The 14,399-nt window shown below is 48.9% G+C and overlaps 1 protein-coding gene across 3 annotated transcripts in view; it reads left to right on the top strand.

The window, feature by feature from the left end:
* The window catches only part of LOC106571247 (rho guanine nucleotide exchange factor TIAM2), a 62,811-nt gene that overhangs the window by 31,457 nt on the left and 16,955 nt on the right, over positions 1–14,399 (top strand). For 2 of the 3 annotated variants that reach the window (XM_014144051.2, XM_045695621.1), the window contains exons 2-8: positions 3,156–3,342; positions 3,971–5,266; positions 6,705–7,194; positions 7,514–7,689; positions 10,501–10,725; positions 12,377–12,562; positions 12,817–12,963. In XM_014144051.2, coding sequence (XP_013999526.2) covers positions 3,977–5,266; positions 6,705–7,194; positions 7,514–7,689; positions 10,501–10,725; positions 12,377–12,562; positions 12,817–12,963 — 2,514 coding nt within the window. In that variant the 5' untranslated portion in view covers positions 3,156–3,342; positions 3,971–3,976. The remainder of the gene's footprint in view (positions 1–3,155; positions 3,343–3,970; positions 5,267–6,704; positions 7,195–7,513; positions 7,690–10,500; positions 10,726–12,376; positions 12,563–12,816; positions 12,964–14,399) is intronic. The other variant, XM_045695620.1, reaches the window with a different exon arrangement.

Genomic DNA, 14,399 nt, shown 5'->3' with positions numbered 1-14,399 from the left:
TTTTTAGCCAAGCGGTTGGAAAGGATGTGGAGCGCCGGAGCATTGCACAGCACTCCATGAGCTCAACTCTCCTCACATACTCTGGTTGGTAGATCATGGCGCTTGTAACACGAGGACTGTGGGTTCGATTCCCAGGATAGAGGGAGACCTCAGTAGAGTGTCCTGAGAAGGAGAGAGGGGGACCACAGCAGAGTGTCCTGAGGAAGAGAGAAGGAGAGAGGGGGACCACCGCAGAGTGACCTGAGGAAGAGAGAATGAGAGAGGGGGACCACAGCAGAGTGTCCTGAGGAAGAGAGAAGAAGAGAGGGGGACCACAGTAGAGTGTCCTGAGGAAGAGAGAAGGAGAGAGGGGGACTACAGCGGAGTGTCCTGAGGAAGAGAGAAGGAGAGAGGGGGACCACAGCGGAGTGTCCTGAGGAAGAGAGAAGGAGAGAGGGGGACCACAGCGGAGTGTCCTGAGGAAGAGAGAAGGAGAGACGGGGACCACAGCGGAGTGTCCTGAGGAAGAGAGAAGGAGAGAGGGGGACCACAGCAGAGTGTCCTGAGGAAGAGAGAAGGAGAGAGAAGGAGAGAGGGGGACCACAGCAGAGTGACCTGAGGAAGAGAGAAGGAGAGAGAATGAGAGAGCAGGGCCACAGCAGAGTGTCCTGAGGAAGAGAGAAGAAGAGAGGGGGACCACAGTAGAGTGTCCTGAGGAAGAGAGAAGGAGAGGGGGGGACCACAGCGGAGTGTCCTGAGGAAGAGAGAAGGAGAGAGGGGGACCACAGCAGAGTGTCCTGAGGAAGAGAGAAGGAGAGAGGGGGACCACAGCAGAGTGCCCTGAGGAAGAGAGAAGAAGAGAGGGGGACCACAGCAGAGTGTCCTGAGGAAGAGAGAAGGAGAGAGGGGGACCACAGCGGTGTCCTGAGGAAGAGAGAATGAGAGAGGGGGACCACAGCAGAGTGTCCTGAGGAAGAGAGAAGGAGAGAGGGGGACCACAGCAGAGTGTCCTGAGGAAGAGAGAAGGAGAGAGGGGGACCACAGCAGAGTGCCCTGAGGAAGAGAGAAGAAGAGAGGGGGACCACAGCAGAGTGTCCTGAGGAAGAGAGAAGGAGAGAGGGGGCTCTGGGCTTTGTCTCTGTCAGTAGTACACATGCTGCTACTGACAGTGTGGAGATTTGAAACTTGCGAATCACTGCCTTCTTGACAACTCTACATGCACATTATTATTTTAAACAACTTTATGATAATTTATTTAATCATTTTGCATTTTTCTGTGAACGTGTCCATTTACAATGAATAATTCCATTCTCAGTCTGATGATTCATATGTACTGTAGTCATAAACTAAACTTCAGCTTGTGTGTTATTACAATATTAGCTCATAGCAGTAGATTTTTAGTTGGGAGTTCTTGGCCGCAGCAGATGGGTTCTAACGACATAAAGCTGATGAAGAGAAGAGCCTGTGCCAGGTTTTAACGATCCATTTGGAACGCTGTCAGGTTGCTCTCTGTCTGTGCCAGCTCTCTATCCCCTCAAATGTTATTTGTCACATGCGCCGAATACAACAGGTGTAGACCTTACAGTGAAGTGCTTACTTACAAGCCCTTAACCAAAAATGCACTTTTAACAAAAATATGCAAGTATTTACTAAATTAACTGAAGTAAAAATTAATAATAATAAAATACAAAAATTGAAAAAAATAAAATATACAAAGTAAAAACTTGGTGCTCCACCTCTGGATGTGCATTTCCATGTGTGTTTATGGTCCTATACAGCTCATTGAGTGCGGTCTTAGTATCAGCATCGGTTTGTGGTTGTAAATAGACAGCTATGAAAAATTTGGATGAAAACTCTCTTGGTAAATAGTATGGTCTGCAGCTTAGCAATATGGTCGTTGTGGAGTTCTGCACCGGAGCTCATTGTGCTTGAAGAATGCTAGGGTCAAGGGTGACTTGGGGGTGATGGGGCTTCCCCTGCGAGGGAGCAGGTGGCCTATAGGAGAGGCACAACAAAAGTGTTGACCGCCACCTGCTTGCACCTTTAACCATTCATGGCCTCCTTGTCTGCAGCGCAAGCCGACAACTGTGTCACAAAGCGCCCGTTCCACAGTTCTGCCCACCGCACAGGCCCATAGTCTAGGGTCCCGGCCAAGTGGCAGACCATTGGCTGGCTGAAAGCTCCGCCCACCAGCCTTTTAACACAGACAGCGAGTGCCGAATACAACCTGTCCTGCTGCTGCTCTGAATGACTATTGTGATAATGACTTTGCTGTTCTTCTGTCCTCCTCAACATTGTAGAATGTAGCCTAATGACTGGAGTCAACCAGTTGCTATTTTCTCTGCTTCCTGATCGGTGCTTCCTGTTGGGTGTAATTGAAGGGGTCAAAGTTTGTGGATGTGTTTAAGGTCAGCGGTGTGATGAATTCTCACCCTGCTTTGTGTAACCAAGGGCTCTGTCCTCCTCTCCTCTCCTTCTCTCCTCTCCTCCTCAGTATGAATGAGGCCAGGACAGGACAGGCATAGTGCTGCTATAGTTTACTGATGGAACACGGTGAACCTTAGGCCACTCCGACCTCTGACCCCTCTCTGTCTCTGTCAGGAAATGAGAACTCTGGGCAATACGTCAAAAGTCTCTGAGGGTTTATCTGTTTCAGGAAACACTGGGGTTGATGTCATTGTATTTCAATGTCTGTAATTGTTTTACCTTATGGATATGTTCTCTTTCATCCTTTTTGGAATGATCTTGAGCTGTTGGGAGATTTCTAACTTGTGTTATTTTTTAAAAGTTTAAATCTGACTTTCTGAAGAACTCAGAGACGTTGCTCACGGTGATGCTTGAAATAGCCTTGTCTGATAACTTAAACTGAACGGTCTTAGAGTCGAGAGTTTCTGTTTTTAAAAAGGAAAGAAAATTGCTCGGAATTCCTGAGAACCAAAATAAACAGGCGACAGAATGAAGTCCGCTTTTAAAAAGTCTCTTCAGCAGCTCAGTAGCAGTACGTCATGGAAGGAGGCTGAGTGGAGAGGGGGGGTGGCCAAGCCATGGAACAAGGGGTGTTTAGATTTAGAGTGGGGGTTGCAAAGGGGGTCCTCCTAACCACAGTGGGCTCACATACAAGGCAGACTGTGTGTGTGGAACTGACCGAAGTCCCTCCCTCCTCTGTTTCCATACAGATGAGCTGGAGACAGAGAGAGAGAGATGGAGAGAGCAAGCGAGTGAGCAGCTGTGTGTGTGAGTGTGTATGTGAGAGAGGTGCTGAGTTCTGAAGCGATCACACAACAGGACAGAGCCCAGCTAGCGCTGCTGAGACGGACTATGCAGAGTGGTGTCTGAGTTTGTCCTGAGGATAGACACCAAGTGGTAAGATAACTTTACATCTGGTGTGTGTATACTGTAGTTTGTTGTTTTTATGTGCTTTTGTTTTCATTTAACCTCGTGATTTAATTCAGTTTTATTCAAATGTATGTGATTTCATTTAATTTTATTTACCTTTATGTGATTTCATTTGATATATATTTTTTTTTTTTTACCATTTAACTATTTGTCAGACGGCAGTCAAGCATCAATCATCATGTCACCAGAATAAGACCCTGAATATTTATTGGAAAGCAGCATCAAGCTCATCACCGTACACTTTCACCACTCTGTGAAGTTCATCATAACTTATTTCATCTGTTGCCTAATAAACTGCATGGTTTCTCGAGTCGTAGTGGGAGGACCACACACCATATCGTCGCTTGACTTTGATATGATGGTTATTATATCAATATTTGCGCAAAAAGGCATTTCCACCACCATTTCCCGCATAATTCATTTTAGAGACACAAAAAGATCCCGCCAAGTCGAACAAACAAATTCCTGTTTCCATCACAGCTGTCCTGACTTTCTATTTTATACGATATGACTTTACTGTGGATGGAAGTGTGATTATTGGCATTCTCTCTTCATTACCTCTCATGCTGATGTTTTGTCTTCTGCCCTACTACAGATCAGAATGGGAAACACTGACAGCCAGTACAGCAACTTCAACGTCCTTGGGAAACCCAAACCCTGCTCTCTAAAGTTCCAATCCATTAAGGAGGAAGTCCTGTCCCCCCATAGCTGGTGGAGGGGCAGCGAGGGGGGCGGCCAGGGGTACAAAACCAGAGGCAAGGGAGGGAGGGTCTGCCAGCAGAAGATCACCCACAACCAGCCTTATGGCTTGTCGCAACACTACGAGCACCACATCACCAAGGAGGGCAGGGGACTGGGAGGGCCCCCAGGAGCCAAGCTGAAGTCCAGCTCTCCGCAGCGTTGTGGCAGAGGGGACAGCCCCCAAGTGACCAGGAAAGGCAGTGGTCATAACGGCTATGGTTTCCTGGAGAGTAGCGGGGAGAATGTGAACGGTCTCGGTGCTAACGGGCAGCGCACCCCTGAGATGACTTCTCTGTGTGAGCCAATAGAGAGCCGCAGCAGCCCCAAGGTGCTCCTCAGTAAGGACGGCAGCATGCGCGTGGAGTTCACCAATGCCAGGAGGATGTCTCTGGAGCCCCAGGGTCTGTCAGGCCACAGCCACAATGCAGTAGCAGCCCCAGAGCCCTCTCTGACTAGGACCAGTAAGGGTAGCTCGCTCAGCTCCGAGGGCTCCTGGTACGACTCTCCTTGGGGGAACACCACAGAGCTCAACGACAATGTGTTCACATGTAGTCAGACCGCAACGAGGGACAACAGTAGTGGCTACACCACCTACTCCTCCACGCGCACCGAGGAGACGGGTTGCGGCTACAACACCTTCTCATCCGCCCGTACTGAGGACATGTCCCCGGGGTTCAACCCCAACCTCCTCTTCCAGACCATGGATATTAATGGACAATATACAAACCGAGGGTTTAACAGCAACGGGTATAACTCTTGTTCTTTGGGCCGCACTGAGGACAGTGGGATCGGAGATTCCATGATCCTCTACCGGGAGCAGAGTCAGTTTAGCCTCATCTCCCCTCCCGTGTCCCTATCTGACCTCAGCGTGGCGGCTACATACCCCACCACTCACTTCCAGGACATCCCCCAGTACCGGGCGTCGCTGGCCTCGGTGCTGACCCTGGACGTGGTCGACCAGGAGGAGAGCTCAGAGTCGGGCGACCAGTGCTACTCCTCCGCTCACAGTCACACGCTGCCCTGCAGGAGGGTCGCCGCCGAGCCTACCCCCATCGCCGTCAGCAACAGCAGGAAGGACAACCTGAAGAGCCGCATCCGGCGCCTCAGCGACTGGACAGGAAGTCTAAGCAGGAAGAAGAGAAGACTACAGGTTAGGAAGGAGGGGAAGAAAGGGGAGATGGAAGGAGAAGGGGAGGGTACATAGTGAAGGGGGAAAGGGAGTAAGACTGGACATGTACTGTAGACTCTTTATCAGATGACCTGTTGCCAGTTATCTATGACATGAGACTGCTGGCTGAGTATGTGGGATGGTAATCTCATTGTTCAGGTTGTTTTGGTCAACGTGATTGGCTGATGGCCGTTGGCTCTTAGATCCAATCAGATAAAACAGAACACTGCAGTGTCACAGGAATGTCTCTCTGTCAAATATCATCCTATGACTGTTAAATACTAATCAGGCTCACAGTTGACAGACTGGAGCTTTGGAGATACTTCTGTAGATTGTTCTTTAAACAAAATCAAGCAAGTGAGAGAAACTCTCTTAAACACTACTATGAAAGGAAAAACCCCACGAAAGAAAGTATTCTAACAAACGTTTCAGAACCTTATATCATTATGACAAATGTTATGTACGTCTCCTTAAGGCTTTGTGTCGAATTTGAGAGGAAAGATTTCAAAGGTCAGAAAGGAAATCTTCCCTGCTTCTTTTGTCCCCGGAGAACGTTAAATTAGGCCAGAGTCACACATGACCAAGCGTTTCCAGCATTACTTGAGCTAAAATACTGCCGTGAACAGCCTTTATTTGTCGACGGTGGACAAGAAGATGTAATCAGGTAATAATGATGGTGTTATATGACCATTGCGTTTTTTCTCTGTATTGTATAGCAGGCTGAGTCCCTGTCTCCTGGCTATGTAAGAGGAGCCCTCTACCTTTCTCTGAAAGGAGAAAGTGTTTATTGTTCTCTATTAATGAGAGATTACGGTCACCGTTCTACTGAACCAGTGATGTTAGGAAGGGCTTTGTCTTGTGGGAATGGGAATGAATGAATAGATACAGCATGTAAGAGCTTTAGGTCAGTGTGTCAAGACTCGAGAGTTCTCATTCACACCCAAAGATACCTACACTATAACTCATTTACCCTTTCATCTGTGGGCCTGATTTCTTTTGGGTCGCAATCTAAGACTAGGTCCTGGTTTTGTTTATTTGTTGGTCACAAGAAACCTTTAACATGTTTAGGCGGGACACAAGTCACAAGAATGTTTGGATAATATCCATGTGTTCTGTTACCCGTACCAGGGAAATTCCATGCTGTTATTATAGGGGACTGATTGTTGCTAAAATATTTTACAATATCATGTTAGAGTATCTCACAATACATTTCATATTGTTTTCTAATAGAAATAGACAACAATTGCCTACTGTTCAGGAAATGGTAGTCGAGAAATTGATGAAAATGTGCCTCTTCTGTGTCCCTTTACACACAAAGGTCTAGTTAGTTATTCAGACTTGTTTTCCTCCTCAAAACCATCCTGATCTCTCTCTCTTACTCTCTCTCTCTCTCTGTTACTCTCGCTCTCTCTCTCCCTAGGAGCCTTATGGTAGTGAGGCCAGTGAAGGCTTTATCATTGGAGTGGATCCTGGGTTAGGTGACTCCAGCTCCCAGGTAACTGGTCCAGTATGGAACTCACTCCACACCCAGACCCTGTCAGTCCGCTCTGGGTTCTCCAGGGGCCAACAGAGCCACAGTGACGCCTTGCGGCAGAACATCTATGAGAATTTCATGCAGGAGCTGGAGACAGGAGGCTACAGCGGGACGGAGCGGACCGAGCCCTCGGAGGATGGAGAGGGGGAGGACATGGGAGGAACAAAGGGAATAGGAGGGGGGGAACAGGGGGAGAGTAGTGGCAGTGGCTCCCTGGGCTCTCTGGAGCAGCTGGACCTGCTGTTTGAGAAGGAGCAGGGGGTGGTACGCAGGGCCGGCTGGCTCTCCATCAAACCCCTACTCACCCTGCGTAAGGACAGGAAGCTGGAGCTCGTGGCCCGCAGGAAGTGGCGGCAGTACTGGGTCACACTCAAAGGTAGGGCTCCCTCCACCTTCCACCTACACGCGCTGGAAATATCCTGTAATACATACAGACAATAGGGGTACATCCCAAATGGCACCCTATTCCCTATATAGTGCACTTCTTTTGACCAGAGCCCTAGTGCACTATAAAAGGAATAGAGTGCCATTTGGGATGCTGACTAGGTCCCCCTTGGGAAAGAAGTCTTCTGACCACCATTGGACAACCTGGTTAAATAAAGGTTGCATGCACGTTGTTAGATATATGTTCTGTAGGTATTCCCCCTTAAAGATGTGTGTTAGCTGAAGCCTCCTCTCCTCCCTGGTGCATACAGGGTGTACCCTCCTGTTCTATGAGACCTATGGGAAGAGCAGCTGTCCCGAGCAGGAGCTGTCCCCGCACTACGCCCTGCTTGCTGAGGACAGCATAGTCCAGGCCATCCCTGAACACCCCAAGAAGGAAAACGTCTTCTGCCTGAGCAACGGCAACGGAGATGTCTATCTGTTGCAGGTACGTTCTACCTGAGGCTCGCACACCAGATTTCTCCCCAAACTCAGAAGTACGTTAGCTATATGCGCTATAGCCTCCATTCCCAGCTGGCGGACCGCAGACCGGATCTGGACCCAGAACAGGGTGATTTAAAAAAAAAAAATATATATATAGGACCTTCTGAAATAGTAGTGGAGTACCCCTGTTCTATCGTATGCACTGTGAACTCTGCACAATAGCCTGGGGACGTGGTTAGTTCCACACAGACTGTTGTGCCATTAATGGAGGCACCTGTCATGTTTGAATCTGCAGTACGTCATCATGTTGATGCAGTCTTTACAAATTGGACATTATAACACTCTGAGCTTGTCTCTTGTTTATTTGTAGGATGTTCTCTTTTTCTTAGAGCACAGTATGAATGGCTGAGAGGAAACATTTTGGGGGGTTTAATGGTTTTTTGCTGTACTTCCTGCTCCTGTCTCACAGGCCCTGGTGACAGGGTTGTGCTTTCTACTCAGACTGCAGTCTGTTGGGAGGGTTTGTTACAGCTCCTGCTGTGGGACAACCACAAGTATGGACTAGGCTGGACATCTGCTTTTTAGGATTTTGTGTGCTGTTGTTTTGCTTGGTAATGACTACGTTGGTGTTGGTTATGTCCTGTCTGGGTGTAGTGTCAGCTTTACAGCTCCATTGTTACAGTGTATGTTCTATAAGAGGGTGAAATGGCAGTGTTGGGAAAAACCTCCCTACTGGCTGATCTGAGTAGACTAGTCGTGTATGATTTTTACATTTTAGAAATTTTTATTTCACCTTTATTTAAACAGGTAGGCCAGTTGAGAACAAGTTCTCATTTACAACTGCGACCTGGCCAAGATAAAGCAAAGCAGTGCGACAAAAACAACAACACAGAGTTACACATAAACAAACGTACAGTCAATAAGAAAATAGAAAAGAAAAATTGAAAAATCTATGTACAGTGTGTGCAAATGTAGAAGAGTAGGGCAATAAATAAGCCATAGAAGCGAAATAATTACAATTTAGCATTAATACTGGAGTGATAGATGTGCAGATGATGATTGTGCAAGTAGAGATACTGGGGTACAAAAGAGCTAGAGGGTAAGTAATAATGTGGGGATGAGGTAGTTGGATGGGCTATTTACAGATAGCGTCCTAAATGCCACCCTATTTCCCTATATAGTGCCCCATGGGCCCTGGCCAAAAGTAGTGCACTATGTTAGGAATAGGGTGCCATTTTGGATGCATCCAGTGTGTCTGTTTGGGAATAGGGTTGTTTGCCTCATTTTTCCACATTGAAAAGGGAAGGTCTTTTCTCTTGACTGTGCATTACACTCAGTTTTACGAGCGTTGAAAGCACCTTCTTTTTCCCAGAGAGTAACATTCATTTGATTCAGTTACTAAGTGTTTACCAGACACACAAATCACACTGCAGGGCTGTATCTACCCAACATCACCATGGCAACAGGGAAACCTTGGCCTGTTGCGCTGAGGCACTGAGGGAGGGAAGCCTAATAGTGAAAGTGATGAATGTGTCAAGGGGCTTTTGTTTGGCACTTAAGGATCCCCATCTGGGAATAGAGAGAGAAAACAGAGCAATGACAACAACCATGTTCCCCTGCCATTCCCTTGGCCTGGCACTGTGTCACCTGGTCCTATGTTCCCCTGCCCTTCCCTTGGCCTGGCACTGTGTCACCTGGTCCTATGTTCCCCTGCCCTTCCCTTGGCCTGGCACTGTGTCACCTGGTCCTATGTTCCCCTGCCCTTCCCTTGGCCTGGCACTGTGTCACCTGGTCCTATGTTCCCCTGCCCTTCCCTTGGCCTGGCACTGTGTCACCTGGTCCTATGTTCCCCTGCCCTTCCCTTGGCCTGGCACTGTGTCACCTGGTCCTATGTTCCCCTGCCCTTCCCTTGGCCTGGCACTGTGTCACCTGGTCCTATGTTCCCCTGCCCTTCCCTTGGCCTGGCACTGTGTCACCTGGTCCTATGTTCCCCTGCCATTCCCTTGGCCTGGCACTGTGTCACCTGGTCCTATGTTCCCCTGCCCTTCCCTTGGCCTGGCACTGTGTCACCTGGTCCTATGTTCCCCTGCCCTTCCCTTGGCCTGGCACTGTGTCACCTGGTCCTATGTTCCCCTGCCCTTCCCTTGGCCTGGCACTGTGTCACCTGGTCCTATGTTCCCCTGCCATTCCCTTGGCCTGGCACTGTGTCACCTGGTCCTATGTTCCCCTGCCATTCCCTTGGCCTGGCACTGTGTCACCTGGTCCTATGTTCCCCTGCCATTCCCTTGGCCTGGCACTGTGTCACCTGGTCCTATGTTCCCCTGCCCTTCCCTTGGCCTGGCACTGTGTCACCTGGTCCTATGTTCCCCTGCCCTTCCCCTGCCCCATGGCACTGTGTCACCTGGTCCTATGTTCCCCTGCCCTTCCCCTGCCCCATGGCACTGTGTCACCTGGTCCTATGTTCCCCTGCCCTTCCCCTGCCCCATGGCACTGTGTCACCTGGTCCTATGTTCCCCTGCCCTTCCCCTGCCCCATGGCACTGTGTCACCTGGTCCTATGTTCCCCTGCCCTTCCCCTGCCCCATGGCACTGTGTCACCTGGTCCTATGTTCCCCTGCCCTTCCCCTGCCCCATGGCACTGTGTCACCTGGTCCTATGTTCCCCTGCCCTTCCCCTGCCCCATGGCACTGTGTCACCTGGTCCTATGTTCCCCTGCCCTTCCCCTGCACCATGGCACTGTGTCACCTGGTCCTATGTTCCCCTGCCCTTCCCCTGCACCATGGCACTGTGTCACCTGGCCTCATTCCTCCCCACAGGCTGCTAATCAGACAGACCTGGAGAACTGGGTGACAGCCATCCACTCTGCCAGCGCCTCTCTTCTGGCTAAGAGACAGGGGAAGGAGGACACAGTGCGGTTACTGAGGAGCCAGACCAGCGCCCTGCTGCAGAAGATAGACATGGACAGCAAGATGAAGAAGATGGCTGAGCTGCAGCTGTCTGTCATCAGTGACCAGAGGAACAGGAAGGCCATCAAGAGCCAGGTGAGGCACTGGGATGTGTGTGTGTGTGTGTGTGTGTGTGTGTGTGTGTGTGTGTGTGTGTGTGTGTGTGTGTGTGTGTGTGTGTGTGTGTGTGTGTGTGTGTGTGTGTGTGTGTGTGTGTGTGTCAAGATCAGAGGCCACTGTTAGCCCTAGCATTTAAAACAAGCAGTTAGTTAAATTGGCCTATTAAGTCATCAGTGTCTGAGCTCTATGGAAACCAGACCATTCTCCCTCTGTAGATCCACACATATACACCTGCATGACATCTCCTTGTTTCTGTCCACATAGCCTGCGAGTTACAACGTTCATGTAAAGGCTGAAATCATTACGTTATTACACCGTTCCTTGTGGTTGTGGAACATACTGACATGAGCCCAGATGTGTTGGCAGCAGAGTTTGTTGAAACTGGGGTTTTATGCTTTCAGACCCAAGCAAGATGACATAAGGAAAGTAATTTGTATTCCAGATGTTCTCAGGTTAACGGACTAGTACAATACATTCAGTCCACTCCACATAGAAGTCTGTTGTAATGGGAAACCCAGATGAGGGGGACATTTTGCGTAACACACACCAAATGCAGATGAGGAGGACGTTTTATTGCGTAGCACACCAATGAAGATGAGGAGGACGTTTTATTGCGTAACACACCAATGAAGATGAGGAGGACGTTTTATTGCGTAACACACCAATGAAGATGAGGAGGACGTTTTATTGCGTAGCACACCAATGAAGATGAGGAGGACGTTTTATTGCGTAGCACACCAATGAAGATGAGGAGGACGTTTTATTGCATGACACACCAAATGCTGATGTGTTGACAGGATCCAGTCAACATGGTGTGTCCCCCACAAGCAAGGCCAGGGAGTGGGTCATCATGCCCAGTTTGGGGGTAATCAGGGGATCAAACCCCCAGCGCCTCTGAGTCCTACTGCAGCTGGCCTCAACTCATCTCCAGGACCACTGGCCACTTTGATGTCCGATGGTCAATCTCTCTGAAAGTGATACCAATTCTCTCTGCCATTTGAAGTGAACCTCTTCGACCTCTAGATGACATCTCTAATCTTACTGCTCTTCAAACAATGACACTGTTATTACACATTTACCCTCTGTGAAGGAGAGGGAGAGAGGAGAGAGAGAGAGGAGAGGGGGGTAAGGAGCAAGAGAGATTCCATCATTCCTCTCCCCTGGGTGTGTTGGATAAGGGTGATTTAATGTGATTATGTGGCATAGCTCCAATGAGCCATGTGACTTGTTCGGCAGTTAGACACGCCCCTTTTGATCACCTGATGCCATTCAGTCACCTCATCACCCTCTGTGTACTATGGTGGGACCAGAGACACATCTCATTACTAAAAAGGGTTTTCAAATTCGCTGCTGTTTTGCTTGTCTGCAGCGAGGAATTTCGTTGTGTAATGTCACATCACCAACAGTTTTTGAAATAAGGTTGCTAACATGGCGAACTGTGTCAAAGTTGGCCAAACTCTCTCTATATACTGTATCTGCTTCTGGGTGTGACTGTGAGCATGTGTTTCTGCCTTGCCTGGACTCTCATTGTCAATAAGAGGGTGGAGAAGTCATCCTGTCACCTTGAGAGTGACTCTAACCCTGTGTACTGTGATGTGACCCTGTCTGTCTGTCTGTTTCTCCCCAGATCCAGCAATGGGAGCAGAACCTGGAGAAGTTCAACATGGACCTGTTCCGGATGCGCTGTTACCTGGCCAGCCTGCAGGGCAGTGAGCTCCCCAACCCCAAGAATCTCCTGGCCGTAGCCGGACGGCCCTCCAAGACCACTCTGGGACGCCTGGGGATCTTCTCTGTCTCCTCCTTTCATGCCCTGGTGAAGCCTGATCTACTGTTTTACACCCATATCAACCCTCCGCTTGGGACATTGACATTTCACACATTCTCTGGACCAGTTCCATTAAAAACTCGTTATTTATCCCCGTTTAAGAAAGCAATTAAGAATGTTACTGAATTCGGTCTATATTTACTATGATCAGAAAACATCAGCCTGTTCTCTGGTCAGATTTTTTATACAGATATAATAAGTCTCTAACCACAGAAGTGATGTCTTTTAATGTCGGTTCTCAGATCTGCACCCGTGACGAGGCGACCCTGCGGAGGCGTTGCCAATCTCTTTCCCGGGGGACACGGAACAAGAGGGGTATCTTCTCTTCCCTCAAGGGTCTGGACAGCCTGACCAAACGCAGCAAGGAGAAGAGGCAGTCCGTGTCCCAGGTATTATACAACCTTTCTACAATCACCCTACAACCTCCCTACAACCTCCCTACAACCTTCTTACAACCTCCCTACAACCTCCCTACAACCTCCTTACAACCTCCCTACAACCTCCCTACAACCTCCCTACAACCTTCTTACAACCTCCCTACAACCTCCCTACAACCTATTTACAACTTCACTACAACCTTCCTACAACCTCCCTATAACCTCCCACTCCCACGTCAGTGGTCAAAGTAAAGAATAACTAATTGAGGAGACAGATATTGTTCTGTACTCGATAAACCTCTGGATTACCCTCCCAAAGCCTTTATTAGGTTAACTGAACCTGTCAGCTGGGAAAGATCTGTGCGAGTTACCCCGTTACCCCATTTGATGCGGCGCCCATGTTTGCCTTTTTCCCGTTCTCCTTTTTATCACCTGGATAAACAATCTTTTACAAGAGACCTCTTGGCTCCGGACCCGACAGCACGTTTCTGGAGGCTTTCTCTTTTTGAACAGAGAGCATGTTTGATAAATCCAGCAGAGAAGAAGTGGAATGTGTTTCAAGCACTAACTGACTCCTCGCTAACCCATAAATTAGCCAGACGGACAGGGTTGAACTTGCAACATTTTCCTGCGGGAGAGAGGCAAGATAGCTCACCGTAAAGCTATCTTTCCTGTATGTCGTTTGGGAACATTCCAAACTGAGGCAACGATTGAGGGAGTTGTTTTGTTTTACCCGGTCAGGGGCAGTAGTTAACAACCTGCTGAAATTCTCATCATCAGTCATTGAAGTCAAGTCAATACTCTCCAACACCACTGTCCAAGCCCCAGCCCCTATCCCAGCCCCCAGCTGTCCCAGCCACTGCCCCTGTCTTAGTCCCTGCCCAATCCCCTATTCCCCAGCCCCTATCCCAGCATCAGCCCCAGCACTATTCCCCAGCTCCAGCCCCTGCTGCAGCCCTAACCACTGTCCTTGTCCCAGCCCATATCCCAGCCCCAATCCCAGCCCCAGCTTTAGTGCCTGCATCTCCCTCTGTCTCTGTCTGATAAACAGCTAGCCTTCAGAGAGTGGTCTATTTTGGGATGTTGATAGGATCTGTTATCCTTAGGACTCCTGTGAAGGACAAACCACACTGGGCCCCTCTGCCCACCATCATTGTTTAGTTCTGTCCAGTCAGTGTGACATTACATTTGACAGATTGACTTGTATAATAGGATGATAGGATATACATAGTAAGCCCACTTCACCTCCCTGACACATGCTCTGTGTTGACATTCTGAAAGATACATCTCACAGTCACACCTGGAGTCTGTTTACTCACATGTCCATATCTGCTGATCCAGGCAGCATACGTTGGTAATCAGAACTATCACGGTAATAGATGGTCACTATGTAATATAATACACACACACATACACCGAGGGGTACCAAACATTAAGGACACCGTCTT

Source organism: Salmo salar, chromosome ssa15 (assembly GCF_905237065.1).
Source record: "Salmo salar chromosome ssa15, Ssal_v3.1, whole genome shotgun sequence".
Taxonomy (NCBI): Eukaryota; Metazoa; Chordata; class Actinopteri; order Salmoniformes; family Salmonidae; genus Salmo; species Salmo salar.
The sequence above is the reverse complement of the archived record's forward strand: the minus strand, read 5'-3'. Positions and strand labels throughout refer to the sequence as shown.